At 44.0% G+C, this 13,995-nt stretch overlaps 1 protein-coding gene across 1 annotated transcript in view; it reads left to right on the top strand.

The window, feature by feature from the left end:
- LOC138854317 (uncharacterized) overlaps nucleotides 1-13,995 on the top strand; it is a 458,800-nt gene that overhangs the window by 367,156 nt on the left and 77,649 nt on the right. The window contains exon 4 of the mRNA XM_070096752.1: nucleotides 11,962-12,087. Coding sequence (XP_069952853.1) covers nucleotides 11,962-12,087 — 126 coding nt within the window. The remainder of the gene's footprint in view (nucleotides 1-11,961; nucleotides 12,088-13,995) is intronic.

Here is a 13,995-nt window from a genome sequence, read left to right as displayed (position 1 = left end):
AGAAATATTGTGTTTATGGGTCTTGGGTAAACCATACATGTGTGCTGGTTTAGGGTTGCTTGGTAACAAGTACAGAAGTTTCTTCCCTTCTCTAGTGCGTTTGAGTATTTGTCCAACCTATTTTTATGTTACCCAAGTAATAGCTTTTATATCCTTTTACTCATGTACGAATTAATTGCTCTACCATATTGTATTACTACTACCACTACAACTTTTGTTACTATTACTACCACTACTACTACCACTAGTATTCACCTCACTCTGAGCCTATATATACCCTCTGTGTCCATGTATTGTCTGTAATGGCTTGATGAAGCTCCTGGAGAGCGAAACGTTGCCACAATAAAATGTCACATTAGTTGCACTTGTGTCTTTTTACTTTACATATCGTCGGTAATTCTACTAACTTTATAACAGTTTTAATGTTGATATTTGACGTTTCGTCGTTCTGCATATTACCTTCTTCGTTCCAGGGACCAGCGATCATGTCACAACCTGTACAAGACGAGTCTCTGGTTGTGCAAGACACTGTGGCATCACTGTCACTGGCATTCACAGTGTCACTGTCACTGGCATTCACAGTGTCACTGTCACTGGCATTCACAGTGTCACTGTCACTGGCATTCACAGTGTCACTGTCACTGGAATTCACAGTGTCACTGTCACTGGCATTCACAGTGTCACTGTCACTGGAATTCGCAGTGTCACTGTCACTCACACGCCAAGAAATTATAAATAGACCTGTTTTTATTTCTCACTGTGGTGTTTCTCACTATGGTGTTTCTCACTATGGTGTTTCTCACTGTGGTGTTTCTCACTGTGGTGTTTCTCACTGTGGTGTTTCTCACTATGGTGTTTCTCACTGTGGTGTTTCTCACTATGGTGTTTCTCACTGTGGTGTTTCTCACTATGGTGTTTCTCACTATGGTGTTTCTCACTGTGGTGTTTCTCACTATGGTGTTTCTCACTGTGGTGTTTCTCACTATGGTGTTTCTCACTATGGTGTTTCTCACTGTGGTGTTTCTCACTGTGGTGTTTCTCACTATGGTGTTTCTCACTGTGGTGTTTCTCACTGTGGTGTTTCTCACTATGGTGTTTCTCACTATGGTGTTTCTCACTGTGGTGTTTCTCACTATGGTGTTTCTCACTGTGGTGTTTCTCACTGTGGTGTTTCTCACTATGGTGTTTCTCACTGTGGTGTTTCTCACTATGGTGTTTCTCACTGTGGTGTTTCTCACTATGGTGTTTCTCACTGTTGTGTTTCTCACTGTGGTGTTTCTCACTGTGGTGTTTCTCACTATGGTGTTTCTCACTGTGGTGTTTCTCACTATGGTGGTGTTTCTCACTGTGGTGTTTCTCACTGTGGTGTTTCTCACTATGGTGTTTCTCACTGTGGTGTTTCTCACTATGGTGTTTCTCACTGTGGTGTTTCTCACTATGGTGTTTCTCACTGTGGTGTTTCTCACTATGGTGTTTCTCACTGTGGTGTTTCTCACTATGGTGTTTCTCACTGTGGTGTTTCTCACTGTGGTGTTTCTCACTGTGGTGTTTCTCACTGTGGTGTTTCTCACTATGGTGTTTCTCACTGTGGTGTTTCTCACTATGGTGTTTCTCACTGTGGTGTTTCTCACTATGGTGTTTCTCACTGTGGTGTTTCTCACTGTGGTGTTTCTCACTATGGTGTTTCTCACTATGGTGTTTCTCACTATGGTGTTTCTCACTATGGTGTTTCTCACTGTGGTGTTTCTCACTGTGGTGTTTCTCACTATGGTGTTTCTCACTGTGGTGTTTCTCACTATGGTGTTTCTCACTGTGGTGTTTCTCACTATGGTGTTTCTCACTGTGGTGTTTCTCACTATGGTGGTGTGTTCTCACTATGGTGTTTCTCTCTTTGGTGTTTCTCACTATGGTGTTTCTCACTGTGGTGTTTCTCTCTATGGTGTTTCTCACTATGGTGTTTCTCACTATGGTGTTTCTCACTGTGGTGTTTCTCACTGTGGTGTTTCTCACTGTGGTGTTTCTCACTATGGTGTTTCTCACTCTGGTGTTTCTCACTGTGGTGTTTCTCACTATGGTGTTTCTCACTGTGGTGTTTCTCACTATGGTGTTTCTCACTGCAGTGTTTCTCACTGTGGTGTTTCTCACTGTGGTGTTTCTCACTATGGTGTTTCTCACTGTGGTGTTTCTCACTATGGTGTTTCTCACTGTGGTGTTTCTCACTATGGTGTTTCTCACTGTGGTGTTTCTCACTATGGTGTTTCTCACTGTGGTGTTTCTCACTATGGTGTTTCTCACTGTGGTGTTTCTCACTGTGGTGTTTCTCACTATGGTGTTTCTCACTATGGTGTTTCTCACTGTGGTGTTTCTCACTGTGGTGTTTCTCACTGTGGTGTTTCTCACTATGGTGTTTCTCACTGTGGTGTTTCTCACTGTGGTGTTTCTCACTGTGGTGTTTCTCACTATGGTGTTTCTCACTGTGGTGTTTCTCACTATGGTGTTTCTCACTGTGGTGTTTCTCACTATGGTGTTTCTCACTAAGGTGTTTCTCACTATGGTGTTTCTCACTATGGTGTTTCTCACTATGGTGTTTCTCACTGTGGTGTTTCTCACTGTGGTGTTTCTCACTGTGGTGTTTCTCACTATGGTGTTTCTCACTATGGTGTTTCTCACTATGGTGTTTCTCACTATGGTGTTTCTCACTGTGGTGTTTCTCACTATGGTGTTTCTCACTGCAGTGTTTCTCACTGTGGTGTTTCTCACTATGGTGTTTCTCACTGTGGTGTTTCTCACTATGGTGTTTCTCACTGTGGTGTTTCTCACTATGGTGTTTCTCACTGTGGTGTTTCTCACTGTGGTGTTTCTCACTGTGGTGTTTCTCACTGTGGTGTTTCTCACTATGGTGTTTCTCACTGTGGTGTTTCTCACTATGGTGTTTCTCACTGTGGTGTTTCTCACTATGGTGTTTCTCACTGTGGTGTTTCTCACTATGGTGTTTCTCACTATGGTGTTTCTCACTATGGTGTTTCTCACTATGGTGTTTCTCACTGTGGTGTTTCTCACTGTGGTGTTTCTCACTATGGTGTTTCTCACTGTGGTGTTTCTCACTATGGTGTTTCTCACTGTGGTGTTTCTCACTATGGTGTTTCTCACTGTGGTGTTTCTCACTGTGGTGTTTCTCACTATGGTGTTTCTCACTGTGGTGTTTCTCACTATGGTGTTTCTCACTGTGGTGTTTCTCACTGTGGTGTTTCTCACTATGGTGTTTCTCACTATGGTGTTTCTCACTGTGGTGTTTCTCACTGTGGTGTTTCTCACTGTGGTGTTTCTCACTATGGTGTTTCTCACTATGGTGTTTCTCACTATGGTGTTTCTCACTGTGGTGTTTCTCACTATGGTGTTTCTCACTGCAGTGTTTCTCACTGTGGTGTTTCTCACTATGGTGTTTCTCACTGTGGTGTTTCTCACTATGGTGTTTCTCACTGTGGTGTTTCTCACTATGGTGTTTCTCACTGTGGTGTTTCTCACTATGGTGTTTCTCACTGTGGTGTTTCTCACTATGGTGTTTCTCACTGTGGTGTTTCTCACTGTGGTGTTTCTCACTATGGTGTTTCTCACTATGGTGTTTCTCACTGTGGTGTTTCTCACTGTGGTGTTTCTCACTGTGGTGTTTCTCACTATGGTGTTTCTCACTGTGGTGTTTCTCACTGTGGTGTTTCTCACTGTGGTGTTTCTCACTATGGTGTTTCTCACTGTGGTGTTTCTCACTATGGTGTTTCTCACTGTGGTGTTTCTCACTATGGTGTTTCTCACTAAGGTGTTTCTCACTGTGGTGTTTCTCACTATGGTGTTTCTCACTATGGTGTTTCTCACTGTGGTGTTTCTCACTGTGGTGTTTCTCACTGTGGTGTTTCTCACTATGGTGTTTCTCACTATGGTGTTTCTCACTATGGTGTTTCTCACTATGGTGTTTCTCACTGTGGTGTTTCTCACTATGGTGTTTCTCACTGCAGTGTTTCTCACTGTGGTGTTTCTCACTATGGTGTTTCTCACTGTGGTGTTTCTCACTATGGTGTTTCTCACTGTGGTGTTTCTCACTATGGTGTTTCTCACTGTGGTGTTTCTCACTATGGTGTTTCTCACTGTGGTGTTTCTCACTATGGTGTTTCTCACTGTGGTGTTTCTCACTGTGGTGTTTCTCACTATGGTGTTTCTCACTATGGTGTTTCTCACTGTGGTGTTTCTCACTATGGTGTTTCTCACTGTGGTGTTTCTCACTGTGGTGTTTCTCACTATGGTGTTTCTCACTGTGGTGTTTCTCACTATGGTGTTTCTCACTGTGGTGTTTCTCACTATGGTGTTTCTCACTAAGGTGTTTCTCACTGTGGTGTTTCTCACTGTGGTGTTTCTCACTGTGGTGTTTCTCACTGTGGTGTTTCTCACTATGGTGTTTCTCACTGTGGTGTTTCTCACTATGGTGTTTCTCACTGTGGTGTTTCTCACTATGGTGTTTCTCACTATGGTGTTTCTCACTGTGGTGTTTCTCACTATGGTGTTTCTCACTGTGGTGTTTCTCACTATGGTGTTTCTCACTGCAGTGTTTCTCACTGTGGTGTTTCTCACTGTGGTGTTTCTCACTATGGTGTTTCTCACTGTGGTGTTTCTCACTATGGTGTTTCTCACTGCAGTGTTTCTCACTGTGGTGTTTCTCACTGCAGTGTTTCTCACTGTGGTGTTTCTCACTGCAGTGTTTCTCACTGTGGTGTTTCTCACTGCGGTGTTTCTCACTGCAGTGTTTCTCACTGTGGTGTTTCTCACTGCAGTGTTTCTCACTGTGGTGTTTCTCACTGCAGTGTTTCTCACTGTGGTGTTTCTCACTATGGTGTTTCTCACTGCAGTGTTTCTCACTGTGGTGTTTCTCACTGTGGTGTTTCTCACTATGGTGTTTCTCACTATGGTGTTTCTCACTGCAGTGTTTCTCACTGTGGTGTTTCTCACTGTGGTGTTTCTCACTATGGTGTTTCTCACTATGGTGTTTCTCACTGCAGTGTTTCTCACTGTGGTGTTTCTCACTGTGGTGTTTCTCACTGTGGTGTTTCTCACTGCAGTGTTTCTCACTGTGGTGTTTCTCACTGCGGTGTTTCTCACTGCAGTGTTTCTCACTGTGGTGTTTCTCACTGCAGTGTTTCTCACTGTGGTGTTTCTCACTGCAGTGTTTCTCACTGTGGTGTTTCTCACTGTGGTGTTTCTCACTGCAGTGTTTCTCACTGTGGTGTTTCTCACTGCAGTGTTTCTCACTGTGGTGTTTCTCACTGTGGTGTTTCTCACTGTGGTGTTTCTCACTATGGTGTTTCTCACTGTGGTGTTTCTCACTGTGGTGTTTCTCACTATGGTGTTTCTCACTATGGTGTTTCTCACTGTGGTGTTTCTCACTATGGTGTTTCTCACTGTGGTGTTTCTCACTATGGTGTTTCTCACTATGGTGTTTCTCACTATGGTGTTTCTCACTGTGGTGTTTCTCACTATGGTGTTTCTCACTGTGGTGTTTCTCACTGTGGTGTTTCTCACTATGGTGTTTCTCACTATGGTGTTTCTCACTGTGGTGTTTCTCACTGTGGTGTTTCTCACTGTGGTGTTTCTCACTATGGTGTTTCTCACTGTGGTGTTTCTCACTGTGGTGTTTCTCACTATGGTGTTTCTCACTATGGTGTTTCTCACTGTGGTGTTTCTCACTGTGGTGTTTCTCACTATGGTGTTTCTCACTGCAGTGTTTCTCACTGCAGTGTTTCTCACTGTGGTGTTTCTCACTGTGGTGTTTCTCACTGTGGTGTTTCTCACTGCAGTGGTTCTCATTGTGGTGTTTCTCACTGTGGTGTTTCTCACTGCAGTGTTTCTCACTGTGGTGTTTCTCACTGTGGTGTTTCTCACTGTGGTGTTTCTCACTGCAGTGTTTCTCACTGTGGTGTTTCTCACTGCAGTGTTTCTCACTGCAGTGTTTCTCACTGTGGTGTTTCTCACTGTGGTGTTTCTCACTGTGGTGTTTCTCATTATGGTGTTTCTCACTGCGGTGTTTCTCACTGCAGTGTTTCTCACTGTGGTGTTTCTCACTGTGGTGTTTCTCACTATGGTGTTTCTCACTGCGGTGTTTCTCACTGCAGTGTTTCTCACTGTGGTGTTTCTCACTGTGGTGTTTCTCACTGCAGTGTTTCTCACTGCGGTGTTTCTCACTGCAGTGTTTCTCACTGCAGTGTTTCTCACTGCGATGATTCTCACTGCAGTGTTTCTCACTGCGGTGTTTCTCACTGTGGTGTTTCTCACTGCGGTGTTTCTCACTGCGGTGTTTCTCACTGCGGTGTTTCTCACTGCGGTGTTTCTCACTGCAGTGTTTCTCACTGCGGTGTTTCTCACTGCGGTGTTTCTCACTGCGGTGTTTCTCACTGCAGTGTTTCTCACTGCGGTGTTTCTCACTGCAGTGTTTCTCACTGCGGTGTTTCTATTGCAAAGTGCAGCAGTCAGTCATGTCAGATGACTGTCAGTGATATAAGGAAACAGTGACTATATAGAAATGAACAGTGACAAGACAGTGACAGTGACACGACAGTGACAGTGACACGACAGTGACAGTGACACGACAGTGACAGTGACACGACAGTGACAGTGACACGACAGTGAGAGTGACACGACAGTGACAGTGACACGACAGTGACAGTGACACGACAGTGACAGTGACACGACAGTGACAGTGACACGACAGTGACAGTGACACGACAGTGACAGTGACACGACAGTGATAGTGACACGACAGTGACAGTGACACGATAGTGACAGTGACACGACAGTGACAGTGACACGACAGTGACAGTGACACGACAGTGACAGTGACACGACAGTGACAGTGACACGACAGTGACAGTGACACGACAGTGACAGTGACACGACAGTGACAATGACACGACAGTGACAGTGACACGACAGTGACACGACAGTGACAGTGACACGACAGTGTCAGCCCAGCAGAGCGGAGGGGACTGATAAGTCCCCAGAGACCATGACTAGAATACTAAAGTTGAATTGTCTAGCTGTGGGTACGCACACACACACACACACACACACACACACACACACACACACACACACACACACACACACACACACACACACACACACACACACACACACAACGAGTCATGGTACGTGAAGAGGTATCACAGTGGGCGCCTGTGACGAGCGGGGTCCCACAGGGGTCAGTTCTAGGACCAGTGCTATTTTTGATATATGTGAACGACATGATGGAAGGAATAGACTCTGAAGTGTCCCTGTTCGCAGATGATGTGAAGTTGATGAGAAGAATTAAATCGGACAAGGATGAGGCAGGACTGCAAAGAGACCTGGACAGGCTGGACATGTGGTCCAGTAACTGGCTTCTCGAATTCAATCCTGCCAAATGCAAAGTTATGAAGATTGGGGAGGGGCAAAGAAGACCGCAGACAGAGTATAGGTTAGGTGGGCAAAGACTACAGACCTCACTCAGGGAGAAAGACCTCGGGGTGACCATAACACCGAGCACGTCACCGGAGGCACACATCAACCAAAATTACTGCTTCAGCATACGGGCGCCTGGCAAACCTGAGAATAGCGTTCCGATACCTAAATAAGGAATCGTTCAAGACACTGCACACTGTGTATGTTAGGCCCATACTGGAGTATGCAGCACCAGTATGGAACCCACACCTGGTAAAGCACATCAAGAAGTTAGAGAAAGTACAAAGGTTTGCAACAAGGCTAGTCCCAGAGCTCAAGGGAATGTCGTACGAGGAAAGGTTGAGGGAAATCGGACTGACGACACTGGAGGACAGAAGGGTCAGGGAAGACATGATAACGACATACTGCGGGGAATAGATAAGGCGGACAGAGATAGGATGTTCCAGAGAGGGGACACAGGAACAAGGGGTCACAACTGGAAGCTGAAGACTCAGAGGAGTCACAGAGACGTTAGGAAGTATTTCTTCAGTCATAGAGTAGTCAGGAAGTGGAATAGCCTAGCAAGTGAAGTAGTGGAGGCAGGAACCAGACATAGTTTTAAGAGGAGGTATGATAAAGCTCTGGAAGCAGAGAGAGAGAGAGAGGACCTAGTAGCAATCAGTAAAGAGGCGGGGCCAGGAGCTGAGTCTCGACCCCTGCAACCACAATTAGGTGAGTACACACACACACACAGGTTACGGACCTCGGGGTGAGCATAGTGCCCAGCATATCACCATCCGCTCGTCTGAATAATCTGAGAGTAGCGTTCAGGAATCTCAACAGAGTCATTCCACAGCACTTTACACAACACCAGGACTGTCTTGGAGTACGCAGCACCAGTGTGGAACCCACACCTGATAAACCATGAGTAGAACGTGTAGAGGTACAAAACAAGACTAGTCCCAGAGTTAAGGGGACAGGAGCTATTTTGCTGTTCTCCCTTCTTGGGAATCTTTCTTTTCTTGTTCTCATGACAGTGTTCTTGTGGTCTTGTTCTCATGACAGTGTTCTTGTGGTCTTGTTCTCATGACAGTGTTCTTGTGGTCTTGTTCTCATGACAGTGTTCTTGTGGTCTTGTTCTCATGACAGTGTTCTTGTGGTCTTGTTCTCATGACAGTGTTCTTGTGGTCTTGTTCTCATGACAGTGTTCTTGTGGTCTTGTTCTCATGACAGTGTCCTTGTGGTCTTGTTCTCATGACAGTGTTCTTGTGGTCTTGTTCTCATGACAGTGTTCTTGTGGTCTTGTTCTCATGACAGTGTTCTTGTGGTCTTGTTCTCATGACAGTGTTCTTGTGGTCTTGTTCTCATGACAGTGTTCTTGTGGTCTTGTTCTCATGACAGTGTTCTTGTGGTCTTGTTCTCATGACAGTGTTCTTGTGGTCTTGTTCTCATGACAGTGTTCTTGTGGTCTTGTTCTCATGACAGTGTTCTTGTGGTCTTGTTCTCACGACAGTGTTCTTGTGGTCTTGTTCTCATGACAGTGTTCTTGTGGTCTTGTTCTCATGACAGTGTTCTTGTGGTCTTGTTCTCATGACAGTGTTCTTGTGGTCTTGTTCTCATGACAGTGTTCTTGTGGTCTTGTTCTCATGACAGTGTTCTTGTGGTCTTGTTCTCATGACAGTGTTCTTGTGGTCTTGTTCTCATGACAGTGTTCTTGTGGTCTTGTTCTCATGACAGTGTTCTTGTGGTCTTGTTCTCATGACAGTGTTCTTGTGGTCTTGTTCTCATGACAGTGTTCTTGTGGTCTTGTTCTCATGACAGTGTTCTTGTGGTCTTGTTCTCATGACAGTGTTCTTGTGGTCTTGTTCTCATGACAGTGTTCTTGTGGTCTTGTTCTCATGACAGTGTTCTTGTGGTCTTGTTCTCATGACAGTGTTCTTGTGGTCTTGTTCTCATGACAGTGTTCTTGTGGTCTTGTTCTCATGACAGTGTTCTTGTGGCCTTGTTCTCATGACAGTGTTCTTGTGGTCTTGTTCTCATGACAGTGTTCTTGTGGTCTTGTTCTCATGACAGTGTTCTTGTGGTCTTGTTCTCATGACAGTGTTCTTGTGGCCTTGTTCTCATGACAGTGTTCTTTTGGTCTTGTTCTCATGACAGTGTCCTTGTGGTCTTGTTCTCATGACAGTGTTCTTGTGGTCTTGTTCTCATGACAGTGTTCTTGTGGTCTTGTTCTCATGACAGTGTTCTTGTGGTCTTGTTCTCATGACAGTGTTCTTGTGGTCTTGTTCTCATGACAGTGTTATTGTGGTCTTGTTCTCATGACAGTGTTCTTGTGGTCTTGTTCTCATGACAGTGTTCTTGTGGTCTTGTTCTCATGACAGTGTTCTTGTGGTCTTGTTCTCATGACAGTGTTCTTGTGGTCTTGTTCTCATGACAGTGTTCTTGTGGTCTTGTTCTCATGACAGTGTTCTTGTGGTCTTGTTCTCATGACAGTGTTCTTGTGGTCTTGTTCTCATGACAGTGTTCTTGTGGTCTTGTTCTCATGACAGTGTTCTTGTGGTCTTGTTCTCATGACAGTGTTCTTGTGGTCTTGTTCTCATGACAATGTTCTTGTGGTCTTGTTCTCATGACAATGTTCTTGTGGTCTTGTTCTCATGACAGTGTTCTTGTGGTCTTGTTCTCATGACAGTGTCCTTGTGGTCTTGTTCTCACGACAGTGTTCTTGTGGTCTTGTTCAACTACTTTCGACTTTTCTCTCTCCCAGTTTCCTCAAATTCAACACCTTGGGCACTACTGTTGCTACTACTAATGCTACTACTACTACTACTACTACTACTACTACTACTACTACTACTACTACTACTACTACTACTACTACTACTACTACTGCTGCTGCTGCTGCTGCTACTACTACTACTACTACTACTACTACTACTTCTACTAATACTACTACTACTACTACTACTACTACTACTACTACTACTACTACTTCTACTACTACTACTACTACTACTACTCTCTCCTCCCGTTCTACCACTCCCTTCCCCCACCTCCCTATTGTCTATATTCTGGCCTCCTTGCTCCCTCGTTTCAGTGAGTTAATGGTGCAAGTCTGACCGAAACCACACAGTCTACGTTCTCTTGAGAAATCTGACTGAGAGTGTCTACTGACTTGACAGGTGACACTTGACAGGTGACACTTGACAGGTGACACTTGACAGGTGACACTTGACAGGTGACACTGTCAAGCAATGTCTGTTGAACCTCCCTTATTTGACGTTTGATGTCTGTGCTTATAATAAAAACAATAATAATAATAATAATAATAATAATAATAATAATAATAATAATAATAATAATAATAATAATAATAATAATAATAATAATAATAAAATTAATAGTAATGATCTTTATTTGTACATGACCAACACTAAGACTGAGGGACTGATTACCTCGTTTGTTTGTATGTACTTCTTCAGTCTTGTATTGATAAAGTCACTGGTGGGTGAAACGTCTACAAATAAAGACACCCAGATGTTTCACATGTTTCTCATTCATCATCATGAGGAAGATCTGTCAGCAGTGTCCCTCAGTGATGACAGATGTACCTGACACATAGCATGTGTCCCAGAATGTATCTCATACTGAGTGTACAGGACACTTTAGATTATACACTATGTATCACCATGTGTCTCATACAGTGCCACTATGTACCACTATGTTTCACTGCTCTATCTCCTACGGTACCACTATGTATCACTGCTGTGTCTCCTACAGTATTACTATGTATCACTGCGGTATCACCTACAGTGCCACTGTGTATCATTACTGTGTCTTCAACTGTACCACTATGTACGACTGCTGTATCTCCTACATTGCCACTATGTATCATTGCTGTGCCTCCTACAGTGCCACTATGTATCACCGCTGTGTCTCCTACAGTGCCACTATGTATCACTGTTGTGTCTCCTACAGTGCCACTATGTATCACTGCTGTGTCTCCTACAGTGCCACTATGTATCACTGCTGTATCTCATACAGTACTGTTAAGTATCACTGCTGCATCTCCTACTGTACCACTATTTATCACTGCTGTATCTCCTACGGTACCACTATGTAACACTGCTGTGTATCCTACAGTGCCACTATGTATCACTGCTGTATCTCCTATGGTACCACTATGTTTCACTGCTCTATCTCCTACGGTACCACTATGTATCACTGCTGTGTCCCCTACAGTATTACTATGTATCACTGCTGTATCACCTACAGTGCCACTGTGTATTATTACTGTGTCTTCAACTGTACCACTATGTACGACTGCTGTATCTCCTACATTGCCACTATGTATCATTGCTGTGCCTCCTACAGTGCCACTATGTATCACCGCTGTGTCTCCTACAGTGCCACTATGTATCACTGCTGTGTCTCCTACAGTGCCACTATGTATCATTGCTGTGCCTCCTACAGTGCCACTATGTATCACTGCTGTGTCTCCTACAGTGCCACCCAGCAGGGCCAGGGTGTGGTGGAGACTGGCCAACTCAGGAGTGATGGCCGTCAAGAACAACATTGTTGGTCCATTCCTCGAGTCCGCAGCGCCATCACTCATCTGCTCCAACGATGACGGTAAGTAACTCCACTCCTACATCTACCGGTGCTGCTATCTCTTTGTCTACCTCCATACCTCTACACCTGCATATTTATCTATATCTACCTTCGTACCTACATCTTTATCTACTTTTACTTCTGTATTTACTTCTGCATTCTTCAGTCAAACACAGAGGCAACAGGCGAAGTAGTGAAATAAAGATGGTGTAATCAGTCCATCAACCTGGGAGATATCAGGCGGTCAGTCCCTCAGCCTGGAGAAGTGTTCACCTTTATAACTGGAGGGACTGACCACCTCAGATACCATTTCTCCAAGGTTGAGGGACTGATTACATCATCTTCATTTCACTACCACACCTGCTGCCTCTGTATTTGACTGAAGAAACCTACTGTGTACGCGAAACGTTTCATCAGTAACGATACCCAACTGTTGCACATGTGTCTTAATTAATCATTTCATTTTTATACTGTGATTAGAAACTCTTCCTCTGATCAGGAACACTAATTGCAACTTGCAATGTCCCTTTACATGATTTGTGACTCATGATAATACTGAGTCTTAGTGTGGGTATAATATCTTGCTGCAGTATATGTGATGATAACAGGACGAGTGGAGAAGTTAAACACAGTTGCAGTATTATGCGATGCTTTATTGACAACATTTCGCCCACACAGTGGGCTGTATCGCCAGAAACAGATCTGACTCACGAAATCATGATGACACGATTGCAAACACACCATACCACGGGTGGGGTTAGAACCCGTGATCAGAGAGTCACAAAACTCCAGACCGTCGTGTTAGCCACTGGACCAACTGGCTATAATAAGATTCATCCAACCAGGTATATTTCTACACCATAGGAAGGTTAGCATAGGCACCACTGTGACCACAAATGCAAGTTTTTACTGAAGAATCTCCCGCTAGCGTAGCCGTGGCGAACTCTAGCTCATGTCCCCTCAAAGCCCCTCATAGACAGATCTACCTGGGTAAAGAGTACGTGAGTATATACAGTGTGGAAAGTCAGGTGGAGGATGTTTGGTAGGTTGGATCTGAGACGGACCTGTAAAGAACCGCTGAGAATGTTTGGTAGGCTGGGTCTGAGACGGACCTGTAAGGGACGGGTGGGTGTGTATGTTGTTATGTAGGATGACGATGAAGAAATTTCTTGGCAAGAGGTTCAGCTATGTTACAGTAGTCGTTGTCCTGGTTGAAACTGTTGGATTAACAGATAAGTGAAGATTCCAGAATTCTGCGGCATTTGGTGTTTTCTTCTCTGGCGATGAGTCTTGCGTCTCTATAGCTGAACTTACTTTCATCTTTCATCTCCAACAGGTGGAGAAGTTAAGTTAAACAGCTAGTATTTGTGACCTCTGTGTGATCAACTGTCATGTAGCACTAGTATTTACAAAGGTCTCTACTGATGACTTACTCTACTCTGCGCTGGATTAACTATTCTCTCATATCTTACCATTGTTTATTTTGATAATTATTAAACCCATAAAACTTTATTGTTGATGTAAGCACCGTTTGCATTATTAAACTTAATATCTTTGATGTAAACGCAGACTTTGCATCAATAAACTCAGTATTACTTATGTAAAGTTTACATTTAGAAATTTCTCCTTTGAAAAGTTTGGTATGGCAATGGGACATCCCTCGTCCCTGGTTTTTAGTAACATTAACGAGATACTAACTTAACAGATATGTTTATTGTTTTCAATTCTTTGTTTGAAGGTCTCAGTGTGACATAGAAATATTACACAGCATTTCTTTTGTTTTTCTGTGCCTGTCTCTATGTTCTGCTTATGCAGGTGACCAGTGTGTCCTGTTGCTATTGTTATGCTGACGTGTGTTAGTGGTGAGCTGACGTGTGTCACTGGTGAACTGACGTGTCAGTGGTGAGCTGACGTGTGTAAGCGATGAGC

The sequence above is a fragment of the Cherax quadricarinatus genome, chromosome 54 (genome assembly GCF_038502225.1).
Source record: "Cherax quadricarinatus isolate ZL_2023a chromosome 54, ASM3850222v1, whole genome shotgun sequence".
In the NCBI taxonomy this organism is placed as follows: domain Eukaryota; kingdom Metazoa; phylum Arthropoda; class Malacostraca; order Decapoda; family Parastacidae; genus Cherax; species Cherax quadricarinatus.
This window is presented reverse-complemented; position numbering and strand designations above follow the sequence as displayed.